The sequence below is a fragment of the Lindgomyces ingoldianus genome, assembly GCF_010093535.1.
Source record: "Lindgomyces ingoldianus strain ATCC 200398 unplaced genomic scaffold BDR25scaffold_9, whole genome shotgun sequence".
Lineage (NCBI taxonomy): Eukaryota > Fungi > Ascomycota > Dothideomycetes > Pleosporales > Lindgomycetaceae > Lindgomyces > Lindgomyces ingoldianus.
This window is the reverse complement of record NW_022985170.1, coordinates 600,087-614,205: the sequence shown is the minus strand read 5'-3', so window position 1 is coordinate 614,205 and position 14,119 is coordinate 600,087. Positions and strand designations below refer to the sequence as shown.

Genomic DNA, 14,119 nt, shown 5'->3' with positions numbered 1-14,119 from the left:
ACCTGACGCTCAAGCCTCAAATCACCGATTGAAACGGATCCTCATGCGCTCCCACAGGATTTTGCATCTCGTACCATATTTATATCTCTGGGATTGCTCTTGAATGTGTGCAACATATACTTGAACATCGGAAATTGTTTTCTGCCCAAATCTATCTGCTACAGATTGATGCCACCCTCACTGTGCCTTTGGCTTTCTTGCATACAACCCCACAACTGCATTGAATAGTTCCTTGACCGGCGGTAGGGTGTTTGAAGAGCTAAGGTCGAATATCTCCTGTAGTTGCTGCGGCGTGACCACTGGTTTGTCGTTTTCCGTATCTGGAAGCAACTCCTGGCCTTGGGTGAAATCGTTCGATTCTTCGTCTCTGTCTTCATCTTCATTTTCGTCTTCATCTTCTTTTATGTCCTTGCGTCTTCTGACAAGCTCGGGCGTCGGCTCGGGTGGAGGCGTGATCAACTGCAACGCGACCGCTTTCCGATTTACAAGTCGAACTGAGGCTGTAGAGTCAAGGATAACATAGCCTCTGCGACCCTGCATAGACTGGAGCGCGAGAACGATGTCTGGTACTGTACTAGACCAAGTTGCCTGGGGTTTCTGTGGCTCAAAAACGAAAATCTTGGTCGTGGCTTTCTTAAAGTATCGGGTGCCGCGCGATTTAGAGGTTTCATTTTTTTCAAATTGCGGGCATGTAACCGCAAACGTTCCGTCGTTCTCATTGGTAGCCAAACGAATAAGCCAAGGTCGGTGGGAGCGATCGATACCAGGCAACTCTACGGGCACGCAGAAGACGAGTTCATCGACGACGAGATCCCATACCATGATCGAGTCACTGATAGCAACCAGATATCGCCCAACTAGCCCCAGGCAGGAGAGTGCGGTTACGTCTAATTCTGTAATGGAACGTCGTACAGTTCCCTTTTCAGCATCTAGTATGTGAATAACTCCTGTATTGGCATCTGAGGACCAGGAAACTCCAGCGGCGAGGACAGAGCCATCTGCAGACACTGCCAAACGAGAATTTCTAGGGTTCAGTAAGGAGTGAGGACTGGGACTAGAGTCTAATATGTCAAATCTGCCGCAGAGCTCGATTGACCAGTCAAGTGACCAAGTTACAAGCCCCTCCTTATGTCGTTTGTCGTTTCCTCGCACAGTCATACCGTCTCGTAGCCTCGTCTTCGGCCTCCAAATGCGCACGAAACGGTCTTCGCCTACAGTGGCGAACCCAGCTTTAGTCGGTTCGGATATTAGATCGAAGACTTGGGCACTGGTGCCGAGAGTATCGAATGAGTGAGGCGCATCGATTCTTGACTCAAGAGTCCATTGCGCGCTTTTCTCGTCGCAACTCCAGAACTTAAGATAGGTTTCGCGGCGAAACAGCCGCTCTTCCTCATTGAACTCTGGGATGCCTTCTTCAAGATAGCCCATATCTATTGGTGGTGGTGTCCACTCGTCGACAGTTGCCAACCACCTGCCGTCATGGCTGACTTGGATGAATTTGACATTTGGTTCTTGAATCTTTGTCTTATCGGGTCCGGTGTTGAGGTCCGTCGCATTGTTTCGCGTGAGAGCCTGTCGCGAGACGTGTAATTGGGTGGCGAAATCGAAAGTCTGCAGGTATGGCTGGGGCGGTGGAATTCGCAGATGCTCATTTCGAGGCTGAGATGATGGCACCGACAGCATGACTTGACTGGGGTTCTTTGTATGAACGGCCATTGGGACTTGATGGAAGATATCGAAGGGAAAGTCGTTGGATGTTGATGCTCGGGGCATTTGCTCAAGCTCTATCCTTCGCGATTGGGTTCCGACAATGTTCGTTTTAGCCACGAGTTCGGAGGTCGATAATACGATGATGGAATTATTTGCCAGAAACACCGAGTATGAAGCACCCGATGGAGAGACTACGATGTTCTCAATCGACGCAGTCAAGTGAGGCAAGTGCTGTTGTTTTCCGGTGGAGAGTTGCCAGATCACTAGCACTGTCTCCTTTCCTCCAGAGATTAGATAGTTAGCTATTACAGTCAGCCTCATAATGCACGACTCTCTCTTTCTGAGAACCTACCATCTTTCGACCACTTCAATGACCTAACGGCGTCTCTGTGCCAGTGCAGACGCTTTGGCCTGAGTGTATCAAGATCCATAGTTGTCTTTCCACTATCCTTCTGGGATCTCTCGAACCTGGCGAACGACGACAGCATATCATCAAAAAGATAAATTACGCCGTTCTCATCCCCAAATGCAAGATTAAGATGGATTCTTGAATCTTGTAAAGCATCTTTGTTTTTTCCTGAAGCTTGCGGGATCCGTACATACGCGTTGAATGCCGTTATCCGTTTGGTGGTTCGGAACTCTCGCCATGTGTACTCAAAATCTTGTACGGCAGTTCTGTGAAGCTTCGCACGTTTGCCAATTGCGATCGAGTTCTGGCAGGCAACAATCAGGATCATTCCCTCTAATAAGACCTGGAATCCGCTGATAGCTGACTTCGACTTCAAGACCTGTTTCAATTCCGTTTGGGAAGCTTGGTCAAGCGTGCGTAAAGCGTGCACGTTGATTTTGTGACTATTTTCCACTTCATGGCAGAACACGAGATCCTGGTTCGATTGCGCCTGCGACACTACTGTCATCTGTCGAATATTTGTCTTGATTTCCCAGCGTGCTGTCTTCGTTCCATTAGTCCAGTCCCATTGAGTGACCAGGCCAGATGAATTTGCGACGTAAAGGTGTTCGGGATTTGTAGACGAAAGAGCGTAGGCTGATATGTATCCGTAGCCAACTGCAAGAGTGCGTATAGGAAGAGAAGTTTCAGTAGAATAAACCTGCACAGATCTGGTATCCGCGAGGAACAGGTATTTCTCATCAAGTGAGAACAAGGGGTCTTGAGGTAAGAACCATCCACCGATGGGAGCGGAGACAGACCAAGTTGCCGGTGATTTGCCTCTCTGTTTCTTGATCTTGTTACTCGGGCGTGATGGTGTCGAAGCACTCGCAATGCTTTCCTCTTCAATCTTGATGAACTTTCTGTCATTCAGTCCCTCTGCTCTTTGTTTCTGGATTGGCTGCAGAATTGGCGGCCGAGGCTCCTCCAAGACTTGAGGCCTATTTACGGAATCCTTGTGTGACTCTTCCCCCGTGATAGCCCCTTCTGGATTGTTTCCAGGGTGTCCTCCCGGGGATTTACGGCCCTTGTGCTTCTTCCGTTTACGACGTTCAGTCGAAGGCGAAGGAACTGCATTCTCTGAATGCTCGGCGTCGTTTTTCTGCGGAATTGGAGTTGGTACCAATTGTTCGGAAGCGCGCTTGGTTTGAACTTTTGGGATTGCCTCCTTCTCGCTCTTCTTCTCCGGCTCTGCTACGGGTGTCGGAAAGCTTGCCTCCACCTGGATATCGTCTTTTCGTATCGACGCCTCGCTCTTTCTCTGCTTCTTTCTCTTTTTCTTCGCCAATTCCCCATCTGCTCGCTTTCGTTTCAGTAGCTGAGAGTCCAAACCGTCAGTCATGGCAGCTAGTTACAATATTTATGGCCCTAAAATTGAGGGTTGGAAGACGGAGGTGTGAGCTTCACCGTTCATGTCCGCAACAAATCTCGAATAATTTTCGACGACCGGTCCGAGCTTTTAACCTGCATGCGCCAAGACCGATGTTCTTCCGGCGCCGCGGTATGTTCACGATATTTATTTGAAGCAGACAAACTTCATCTTCGTCCAACAACTCCCCACGCCGACCTTACATTACTTCCTAGCCTTACGCTCTAGTCGCTTCTCCAGCTCGCCATGATCATCCCAGTTCGTTGCTTCTCTTGCGGCAAGGTGCGCCTGCTCCCGCGCCTTCCACCCCTCATGTGCAAACCCACTGACTCTCTTCTAGCTGATTGGCGATCTCTGGGAGCGCTATCTGAAACTCGTTGATGACGGGTCAACAGACGGGTAGGCTCTATTCCACTTGTATCCCTCTCAACCTAAACCCTTGAACCCTCCCCGAAGATAAGTTCACTAACAATCGATGTGCTTTGACAGCGCCGCCATGGACGAGCTCGAACTGCGCCGCTACTGCTGCCGCCGTATGGTCATGACCCATGTCGATCTTATCGAGAAACTCCTCAAGTACGCGCCCACACCCTGGCTCCTTCAGAGCCTTGCGCGAGAAGAGCGCACTTTGTCCTCGCGCAGATGGAGAGATTATCCGGGCTGACATGTTCGTTATAGATATAACGCCAGCGAACGAGAACAAATGCGAGCTATGAGGAATCGATCATAGCGAGCGATGTCGAGCATTGATACCAAGGGATACCGAGCTTGTGCTGCATGCGGAAGGCGTCATTAGGTTAAAAAAGGGCCACGGAAACTAGAAGTAGAAAGCGCTAGTCGAGTCAAAGTTTCAGCGAAAAGAAATGGACCTGCTGGTTTCCGAGGCCTGGAAGCAAGAAATTATCTACAAGGACATCATGCTGCTGAATGAAGGGCGGCGAGAGTATGAAGCATCCTGGAAGTGACTCCAGCATCCTCTGCTCTGGGTCCTGTTCGCTTCATGCGAGAAGCGGGAAGGCTTGCCGGCACTTTGTCCTTGTTCTGCCAATTTGCTTCATCTACCTCATCCAGGTCTTATTCTACGTAGGGGAAAAAAGGTTCTCCAAAAGAGCTTAATTTCTAAAAGACTTACAGTTCCCCGTTAACCTTTTGCATTCGATAAATATCTCACATTTCAATAATATTCGCAGGAGTCTTTACATAGCGTGCTCTCACCTTGATTTGAAAGTGATCAACAAAGATTGAATAATCTAGATCGCCAAAACGCAATGGCCATATCTGCGACTACAGGAAATTTATATAAACACAATCTAAATTTCAGAAAACAAGAATCCTAACAAAATTCTCTCCGTTCACGAACCACTCTTAAGGACAAGTCTTGCCTTCGACATCCCAGTTATCTTTCACCCAGTCCGTAATAATCTCAGTAAAGCTCTTGCCATCCAGAGCTGACAAAGTGTCTGATTCATCGTACGTCTCACCTAGATACTCTAATGCAAGGATAATCCACTTCTCAATGAACTCATTGTACATTAGATCGACGGTCTCAGGGTCTTCCTTGGAGTCAAAGCCAACGGTAGATTGGATGCAGTTCGGGACGTTATAGAAGGGGATAGGAGAATGCAGTGTATCGTCTCCGTCCTCGCCTGCGTCGTCCTTGGTGGTGTAGCCTGGTGTGAGACCCTGGTCGTTAGGTGACATTGGTGTTTGTGCATGGGGTCCGTGATTCGCGAACCCTTCGTGGTTTTTCGGGGTAATCATTTCAGGGCGTACTTGCGCAGCGAGATGCTCAGGCGACGTCATGGAGACCTTCTCTTCTGTCATCATATCCAGTATAGGCCCTTCACTGTTGAGGAGCCTTAGGACGCGGCTTGCTGTCTTGTATGGAACGTCTTTGATGTATCTGAGACCGCTTGTGAAAGGCGAAACGAGGTATGTCGTGTCTTTGGTGAATGGGCCTTTGAAGATGTCAAAGCGCATACTTCCAGTATTGGTAATGACGAGGGCCTTGCTGCCCTTCTGAATGCGGGCTGATTGTTGGATCTGGTCAGGAAGAACCAGCCCCTCAAGCCAGGTGAAGATGCTCTCTTCGTGGGGATACGGTCTCCGGTTGACCCAGAGGTCAGAGGGGGCGCATCCATAGCGTTTGCCAAGTGCCAACGCCCTCCTTGCCAGACCAATCTGAGCAGTCACACTCAAGCCGTGATCTGTCGGGAAAGTCTCGTCATCCTTGCCGCTGTGATGCTGAAGGGAGAACAGGTTGTTGTCAAGGTACCGACGAGAGAACGTGAGTTTACCCTTGCGTGATTCTGGGGATCGTTCTTCGGTTCCTCCAGTGCTAAGTCCGTTGATAGACATGAAACCTAGAGTCTCCATGTAACGTCCGCTCTCGAGGGCAACAGACTTGTCATCGTAAATCTTGTAATCTCGGATGTGAGTATGTCCTCCAAAGAACTGGATGGGAATATCCCATTGAACTTTCCGGATTGTGGAGAAGAGAGTAGAATATTCATGGGAGCGGATATCCACGTGGCCGAATACAATGATCAAGTCTAGATCCTTATCTCGTATAGCCTCTTGAAACCAGTCCTTTTTCACGGTATCATCGACTGTGTGGATGACTGTGTTGTTGGCATTTCCAGTAAAGTCAAAGATGAACCCAAGTGCAAGGATGCGAATGCCTTGGTTCTTAGTCTTGAACTTCTTGAAACGTGAAGCAAGGGGCTCAAGCTTTCCAGTTTCGGGATTGTAGATGTCCAGATTTGAGGCGATATAACTCCCTTTAAAGTTAGGAACTGTGTGATAGAATTCGCCTTCAGATGAGGTTTTCTTGTAAAGTTCGTGGTTGCCAGAGCATATTAAGTCGATATGTTGTTCTTTGGCGATACCGTACGTAAATTTGCCTTTGGGGTCAGATCCATCGTAGATGCCATTTCCCTCAATCCGGTCACCAGTGTCGATCAAGAGTAAGTCTGATCCATCGGCATCGGCTCTGTCGTGAAGGTGTTTGGCAAATGAAATGTAATCTCCCCAGTCTGAGGAGTAAGATGGCCTAGCGTAGGTTAGAAAACTTCACGTCGCTATTTAATGTCCAGAGTCGAGAAATTTACTCTTGAAGATGGCCGCCCCACCAGCCATGGACATCGGTAGTGTGCAGGAAGTTAAGCTGCGCCCAAGGCAGCTCGCGTAAAGGTGCAGCTATGGGATTTGGGGCCGAGGGCTGAGAACATGCAGCATGCCCGAGAAGGGTCCATAGTGCTAATAGTGGCCTATTCATTGCATCGCAGTTGCTGTCGCCTATGATGCCGCCTGTTGTTGACTTGTAACAGTTGGGAGAGGCTGTTTGTCAGCAGATAGGCCAAATCGAGTTAGGCTGTAGCCCTGGAGCCGTCCTCCAAGCCAAAACTCCCTTTGTGTGACTTGTCTTTCTATCTAAGAGCTCTCACGTTTCTTGTTTTTTACCTTGAAGTCACCTAAGGAAAAAAGATTTCTCGTGTTCAAGCGAATATTCTCGTACTTGCTTTCACCAAGGGGATCTGGGACGATTGTGCTGACTCAGCGCTTGCGGCGTCGACTGCCCACTTTCACGCTAGCCGGGTTTCCCCTAGCGTGTCCGAGGCGACCTCGTAATCCGCGTTCTTGGTCAACTTTTTCCTCATCGCTAAAACACAACACCCCCCAACCACCTCATCCATTGCATCGCAAAATGGCTCCGCGTCGTTCTGCTCGTGCTGCACCGGCCAAACCAGAGCCGGTTGAACCTGTTGAAACTCGACCTGCGCGTGCTCTTAAGAAAGCTTCAGGTAAGCAGCGCGCCCTGTTCATATATTCCATTCTCTTACGGACTAATTTCATCCAGGCGCGTTAGCCAGCCGCCCGAAGAAGTCTGATGCGCCCGCCGTGAAGCCAGCTGCACCAGCTGCACCAGCTGCACCTACCACGGCTGCTGCTAAGAAGCCTGTTGCGCGGAAAGCTGCCGTCCACGCGCCGGAGCCCCAGCCGAAGCGCAAGAAGGACGAAGAGACGGCCTTGGAACGTAAGCCCAAGAAGGCCAGGATCGCCAAAGTCCACGAGGAGGAAAAGGAGAAGCCTAAGGGCCCTGTTCGACGGGGAGGTCGCAAAGTCATCATCAATGAGCGCGAGTACACCAAGCCGTTGAATGTCTATGTTTTTGGCGAGGGAGGGTCTGGCGAGCTGGGTCTCGGCGCGTCGAAGAAAGCAGTCGATGTCAAACGACCGCGCTTCAATGAAGCACTGAGCAAGATGGATGTTGTCAGGCTTGCAGCTGGTGGAATGCACGTTGTCGCGCTAACGCTCGACAACCATATCTTGACCTGGGGTGTGAACGATAACGGCGCCCTTGGCCGCGACACCACAAATGAGGACGTCAAGATGAAGGAAATTGACGAGAATGGCTCGGACTCGGGATCAGACTCAGATTCGGACTCAGACTCTGGTCTGAATGAGAAAGAAGCTACTCCAACCGCGATTTCTATGGAACATTTCCCCGAGGACACCGTCTTTGTTGACGTTGCCGCGGGCGACAGCTGCTCCTTTGCTCTGACTGACGAGGGCGCTGTCTATGGCTGGGGTACGTTCCGCGTAAGTACCCCTGTGTCTCACGAAACGATTCGGATACTAACATCCATATAGAAGAACGAGGGAGTCTTAGGCTTCACTAAGGATGTGGATACCGCCCGAACCCCAATCTACCTCGAAGGTCTCAAGAAGATCCGGAAGCTCGTCTGTGGGACTAACCATGTTATCGCCCTGGACTCTGATCACAACGTTTGGGCCTGGGGGAACGGCCAACAAAATCAACTGGGCCGCCGCCTGACCGAGCGAACTATGCACGAGTCTCTTGTCCCAACTCATGTAGGATTCGGTGATAAGTCTGACAGGTCCTTCAAGGGTGCGAGCAAGAAGATGGAGACAGTTGCCTGCGGTGACTACCACGGTATGGCCATCGCTACCGACAACCACATCTGGGCGTGGGGCGCCAACAACTATGGCGAGACGGGATTTCCCGACAATGCTGGCAGCGACAATGCAACTGTTTCTCCCCCTCGGATTATCGCAGTTCTCGAGGGCCTTAACATTCAGTCAATTGCATGCGGCTCACACCACAATGTTGCCCTCTCTACCAATGGGAATTGCTACGTATGGGGAAGGTGTGACGGCTCACAAACTGGTATTCCATTGAGCCAGCTTACCGCAATTGATGATGAGTGCATTGTCAAAAAGCAAAACAACAAACCCAAGATCTTGATTCAACCGACGCGTCTACCAAGTCTCAGCGATGTTGTCATGGTTGCATGCGGTTCAGAGCACTCGATTGCCATCACGAAGTCTGGCAAGGCTTATTCCTGGGGCTTCTCTGCCAACTTTCAGACTGGTCAAGGAACACTGGCTGACATCGAGACTCCCACTTTGATCGACAACACGGCTTCTAAGTCGGCCAAGTACATTTGGGCGGGCGCGGGTGGGCAATACTCCATTATGGCCAGCATTCGCGAGCCTACTATGAACGGCACAAGCTCCAAAGTTCCGAACGGAGTTCTCTCTGCTTAGGCAGCTTTAATCTCCCAATGTACAATTTGATACCCGGTGTTATGGGCATGATGGCGTTCAATTAGGGGTTGAGTCTCTTTCGGCATATCTGGTCAACCTTTTGCATAGCGCAGGTCCATTTTTTATTCCTTTCTCCCTGATACTACTTAGATCCTTCACCCTCTTCGAGCCGTATGGAAATGGGTGGAGTTTGCAATGGACAGGATTTCCCTTTCCTCTCTCGGACATACTCCGGTGGCCTTGTCTTCTCGGAGTCGTCTGGGTTATGACGAGAGGTTTCCGGTGAACATGTCTTTGCAAATTCGGACATATCTCTGAATTGCTTAAGAATAACTTCGCTTTCTCTTCAACCTGCCCGTTAGTACCAACGTACGTTAAGCACCTTGAGCGTGGCGTAAATTCTGGGTTCTTTCGCTGTGGACACGGACCAGTGTCGTACCTGTAATAGTAGATCAAAAGTGATTATAATCCCTTTCTTACTTTGACCCCAAGTGGAATAGTTCTCACGTAGTGTGATGCTTTCCGTTCTGGTCCACTTATCGGAGCTTCACTGGGATCTTAGGGCTGCTTCCAGCAACCCAGTCTTTCCGCCGGCCATTTATTTATCCTGGTGCCTATAATTGGGATCTTAACGGGATCGTTTAATCCCCTGAAGTCTCCGAGAGCTGATAGCATCGCGTGCCAGCGAGTGGCATAATTCCACCACCGAATGAGTACTGAAATGTTAACTGTTTCTTTCAAAACGGCATTAGTCTATGCATGAAGGCTGTCCAATAAAAAGTTAATTACAGAGTTTTTACAACATGTAGCTAGTTTCTCACCAATGAAAAAAGGATCTCCATTGTATGCTAGACTGCATAACTGGAATGAAACACCGAGAGCTTAAGTCGTGTCTTTGTGAATAAAGGAGGTGTAGAACTTAGCTTAACAACGTGTATACGGAATGGTATCCTTCATAATAGCTTGAAAAACTCCATGTTTGCCATCTTATCCTAGTAAATGTATCATACTCTCTAGCCATTGACTCCTACTTTCACTGCAGCGCCAGACTGGAACTCGGCCATCTACGGCTCCATATACACAGACACGGCTGTATTAGGGCATAAATATCATAGCCTCGGCCTGAGCAATGATATCAACTTAATTTCACTTCTAACGCTACCGCATACTGCTCTCTAGGACTATGTGCATAAGGATGGAGTGAGGATTGAGGATTTATTAACGCCTGTATAGATACGGAAATCATTGAACTCTGGCAGTCATTCTCCTGTTCGCGCGTGATATATCGGGCAATTGAGACTACGGCATTGCAAGTAGTTGGGAATCATACTATCTATACGCTCATGACTCTTGGTCCTGGGTTCAAGCGGATGCGACTGATATTAGGGTACGTTGAGTAAATGGGGGATTTCGGCAGCCTGACTACATCTGCGACTTCGAATCCTATGACTTCAGTTCCGATGCCTGGCTCAAGCATAACAATTGGTCCTGATGCAACATATATCTCGATTTCTCCTCGGCCTACTTCCAGCACTTTTTCAAAAAGGAGGAGAGCAAGTCGCGATTGGAGTTTCCATCGCTATAATATTGGTAGTTTTAGTGGTTGATGTGATTGTATTGTCAAGCGGAGAAAACTGAATGGAACTGACGCTTTCGTCTCAGAGTTCCTCGCATACATTTATATCACCACAGCCTAATGGAGGCGGTGAGATCTATACAGGAAATGGGGTTTGCAGAACCAAGAGAAAATGAACACATCGGATGCTATACTGCATGAATTAGGACCGAGATATTCTTGAGGGGAATTGGGACGGGTTTTAATGGTGATACAGCATATCCACACCGACTATGGATTACCAGTAGGGTGGATTCGATCAGCTGAAACCCCTTGTAGCAATCAAGTCGCGTGTCTGTAAGATGTATAGTTTTATCTTGAACTACCTCCGCAATGCCATTTGGTAGGTGATAAGGTGTAGTAGATCGATTGTCTGTTTTCAACGATGCAGAAGAAATGACAGAAAAAGAACAGCCTGATATAACGAGGGCTGGGACCTATGATCTGTGCCGTTGGAAGGTCAGAGGGGGGACCGAATTCGTTGTTGTTGATACAATTCTGTGAGCAAGGTTGGTCGGATAAATAAACCCAGTATACGGCAACGCAATGGGAACAACCAAAAAAGGGTCTTTGGAAGTTGTTGCACTTCATCTCATTCGTCTTACACAAACACATACCTATGTCTCTATTCCAAGAAACAGCGAGCCTCCCACGAGAACATATAGAAAATGTTCTATTCACCACACCTCCTTTTTACACCTCTGCACTCTAGGACTACGTCGAACAATGCTGGCCTAAAAACCGGTTCTGATACAACAATAGACAGGAAAGGAAAATATGGACGCCTAATAGCGTTTCAAGCAAGGGGGTAGTCGCTGCATATAAAAAATGGGAGTGGTACAAGGTAGATCAGTTATGCAGCCCGGAACAGCTTTGATGCACCCCTAAACGCCGGAGACCCAGATGTTGGAGTGGTCGTAAATGCATTGCAATTTGAGCGAAAATGTGATGTGCGTGGGGGATAGGAAGGCGGTTGTGTGTTCTGCGGAGTCTAAATGGCGATGGTCGGTTCAAGAGAGTGCGGATTCGTGGTGAGGGTGATGAGGGCAATGAGAATACTGAGAACGGCCACCGTTATGGAGAGTCACAAGATACGACATGCGCTTCCAGAGGGCCTGTACAGAACGGTGTCAGTGATGTCCGCTTGGAATCAGGGTGAGAGAGTTATGGAAGATGAACCCGCTTTCGTTCGTGGGATGATACACACCCCCGAATGGGAAACATAGGTGCAACCTAAGTTTGTTAAGGCTGCTCATGACGAATCTGTATCCTATTGGCCGATGACAAGAGCCTCATTCGTCCGAGTTATGCCTCATGAAAAAAAAAGAGAGCGCTTACCATCTCTGCTCCTCGATCCTCACAATCCACCGATTCACCATCTTCAGCCTTTCCCTCACTCTGGTTGTACTTAGCAATAGGTACTTCTCCTCTTCTGCTATGGGTAATACGCATGCAAACCAATAGGGAAACAACGCAGGGTCGTTCGGAGGGCCGCCGTATACTTGGACTATCCTCCTACTCAGCCACTGAGCGCTCCTAGCTTCCATGCGCTCGATAAATCTTAGGCATCTGCTAAGGAGGTCCTGTGTTGACAATATGTTCAACGCAGTTTCGGGATCCAGTGGGCCTTGCGGATTTAGATCACGGAGGTACGTAGCATTTGTACGCTCCTCGGCCTCTAGACGTTCTTCTTCAGCGAGAGAAACATCTTCAACACGCTCGACGCGGCCAACATGGTATCCATCCAACATGTCATGTTCTCGGACACGAAATCGACTAACCCCTCGGGTTTCCACGAAACTACGACCATCAGGGAGAGGCTCAAAACTGAGGATCTCAAGTAGGGTGCCGTATTCCATGAATTGTGTAGCTCCAAGGTCACCTTGGGGTGACGAGGCTTTGTTATACATGATCATTCCGAACTTGCCATCCCCTTCCATGCAGCGGCGCATCATCAAACGGTAACGAGGCTCGAAAACATGGAGGAAGGTCGGCATGGTAGGTAAGGATAACGTGCAGACAAACAGCGGGGTGCTGAGCACGTCTACGCCCGGCCGTTCCTCCACGCTAGCGGCTGAAGCACGTGCGGCAATCAAATCCGGGCACAGTCCATCTAGGAGGGATAAGAGGCGGGCATTACTGGGCTGATTGTGGAGAGAAGTTGGGATATGGAGGCCTCCTCGACATACTGGGCACAAGTTGCTGTGATCCATGACCCGTACCAAGCAACGACGACAGAAGGTATGACCACATGCGGTCGTGGTGGGATCGAGGAGTATGTTGTAGCAGACCTGGCAGTCTAGCTCTTTGTGTGCCACTTTCCCTAGTGTCTCGAACAGTTGTGTATCCAAGTTTTCGAATTCTTCGCCCGTCGCCGAGTGATATATGACATCGGCGTTGTAATGGAGCTCTCCCGCTTCGGCAAGTGCAAACGTGGAAGCCAACTTGCCGCCATGTAGCACTCTCTGGAGGCCCTTACCCTGCGCTTTCTCTTTCTCCTCGAACGGGAGGCTCTCGTCCCAAGGCGGAATTATCTCAACACATAATGGTGTGTTTTCGACCAACCGTGCCTGTTCCACGTTGGACCTGATCCACTCCATCAGCTTCGCTAATGTTACGTCCACGCTGCATTCTCCTGTCGCGTGTTCGGCGTTGCATGTTGAAAACGGGCAGGCAATGCCAAGTTGTCGATCCGGGGTATTTGGATACGATATGTTGGCTCGGGGTTGGGGGTCGGGGAGGCAGGATCGGCAAATGGTATTACCGCAGGGAAGAGTGACTGGAGCGCTGAACGGCTTCGAGCAGTGTGGGCATTGGACGAGGAAGACCAGTGGCCTGGCACCGAGGTGAGGGGCTAGAGCAACCGGCTCCAGGTACTCTGAAGGAGGCCTATTGCCCACCATCAAGGAAGGCAGTGCTGTAGGCAGGATCAAGGATTGCCCTTCACGCTCTGTGAAAGAACGCCCTTTGACCTTTGACAAGGTCATACAGGCTCTATATGTTATTCTGTGGCTCCCTCCTCCATTCAAGTACTATCGATGCAATACGTCCAACCTAGTAGCTAGCGTTTCAGAAACCAAACCGAGGTTAAGCGCGGGTCGTTGTCGCTTCTACGGCAGCAGGTGGAGACCTGGATGGATCGGTGTTGACAACTGTCGTCGGTTTTTGTGGGCAGAGGAGGGCAACAGAGGGGGTAGTTCGAGCAGGAACAGCCAGATGCTTGACTTAGCAAGAGAGAGCAGCAGCCTGCACTAGTGGGGTATATGTGTGTAGGTGCTGAGGGTGACAGCAGGATCGTCTGTCGTTCGCTGAGACGTGGAAGGGGAGGTGAAGAGTGCCAGATAATATAAGTGTCGCAAAGTCGAAGACGAAATCAGTGCAGGCTCCGGAGTGGCCATGCTTCCGC

General features: G+C 49.6%; 5 protein-coding genes across 5 annotated transcripts; 2 read left to right on the top strand and 3 right to left on the bottom strand.

Annotated features, from left to right (window-relative positions):
- Positions 1-98: 98 nt before the first annotated feature.
- On the bottom strand, positions 99-3,559 carry BDR25DRAFT_257517 (WD40 repeat-like protein). The gene is made up of 3 exons (XM_033686483.1): positions 3,357-3,559; positions 2,063-2,942; positions 99-2,012 (listed from the first exon to the last, which is right to left on the bottom strand). The coding sequence occupies exons 1-3, from the start codon at positions 3,498-3,500 to the stop codon at positions 178-180; spliced, it is 2,859 nt and encodes a 952-aa protein (XP_033550086.1). The 5' UTR covers positions 3,501-3,559; the 3' UTR covers positions 99-177.
- Positions 3,560-3,687: 128 nt separating this feature from the next.
- On the top strand, positions 3,688-4,356 carry BDR25DRAFT_130062 (putative DNA-directed RNA polymerases I, II, and III subunit RPABC5). Its single transcript, XM_033683826.1, has 4 exons — positions 3,688-3,809; positions 3,868-3,926; positions 4,017-4,103; positions 4,206-4,356. Exons 1-4 carry the CDS (start codon positions 3,774-3,776, stop codon positions 4,255-4,257), a joined length of 234 nt encoding a protein of 77 aa, XP_033550085.1. The 5' UTR covers positions 3,688-3,773; the 3' UTR covers positions 4,258-4,356.
- A 441-nt stretch (positions 4,357-4,797) lies between these two features.
- Positions 4,798-7,013, bottom strand: BDR25DRAFT_282601 (uncharacterized protein). The gene is made up of 2 exons (XM_033687987.1): positions 6,638-7,013; positions 4,798-6,579 (listed from the first exon to the last, which is right to left on the bottom strand). The coding sequence occupies exons 1-2, from the start codon at positions 6,802-6,804 to the stop codon at positions 4,893-4,895; spliced, it is 1,854 nt and encodes a 617-aa protein (XP_033550084.1). The 5' UTR covers positions 6,805-7,013; the 3' UTR covers positions 4,798-4,892.
- Positions 7,014-7,204: 191 nt separating this feature from the next.
- Positions 7,205-9,535, top strand: BDR25DRAFT_341366 (RCC1/BLIP-II). The gene is made up of 3 exons (XM_033693599.1): positions 7,205-7,330; positions 7,387-8,129; positions 8,181-9,535. Exons 1-3 carry the CDS (start codon positions 7,234-7,236, stop codon positions 9,096-9,098), a joined length of 1,758 nt encoding a protein of 585 aa, XP_033550083.1. The 5' UTR covers positions 7,205-7,233; the 3' UTR covers positions 9,099-9,535.
- A 2,089-nt stretch (positions 9,536-11,624) lies between these two features.
- Positions 11,625-13,819, bottom strand: BDR25DRAFT_130040 (LON-domain-containing protein). Its single transcript, XM_033683825.1, has 2 exons — positions 12,052-13,819; positions 11,625-11,828 (listed from the first exon to the last, which is right to left on the bottom strand). The coding sequence occupies exons 1-2, from the start codon at positions 13,698-13,700 to the stop codon at positions 11,798-11,800; spliced, it is 1,680 nt and encodes a 559-aa protein (XP_033550082.1). The 5' UTR covers positions 13,701-13,819; the 3' UTR covers positions 11,625-11,797.
- Between the last annotated feature and the right edge of the window lie 300 nt (positions 13,820-14,119).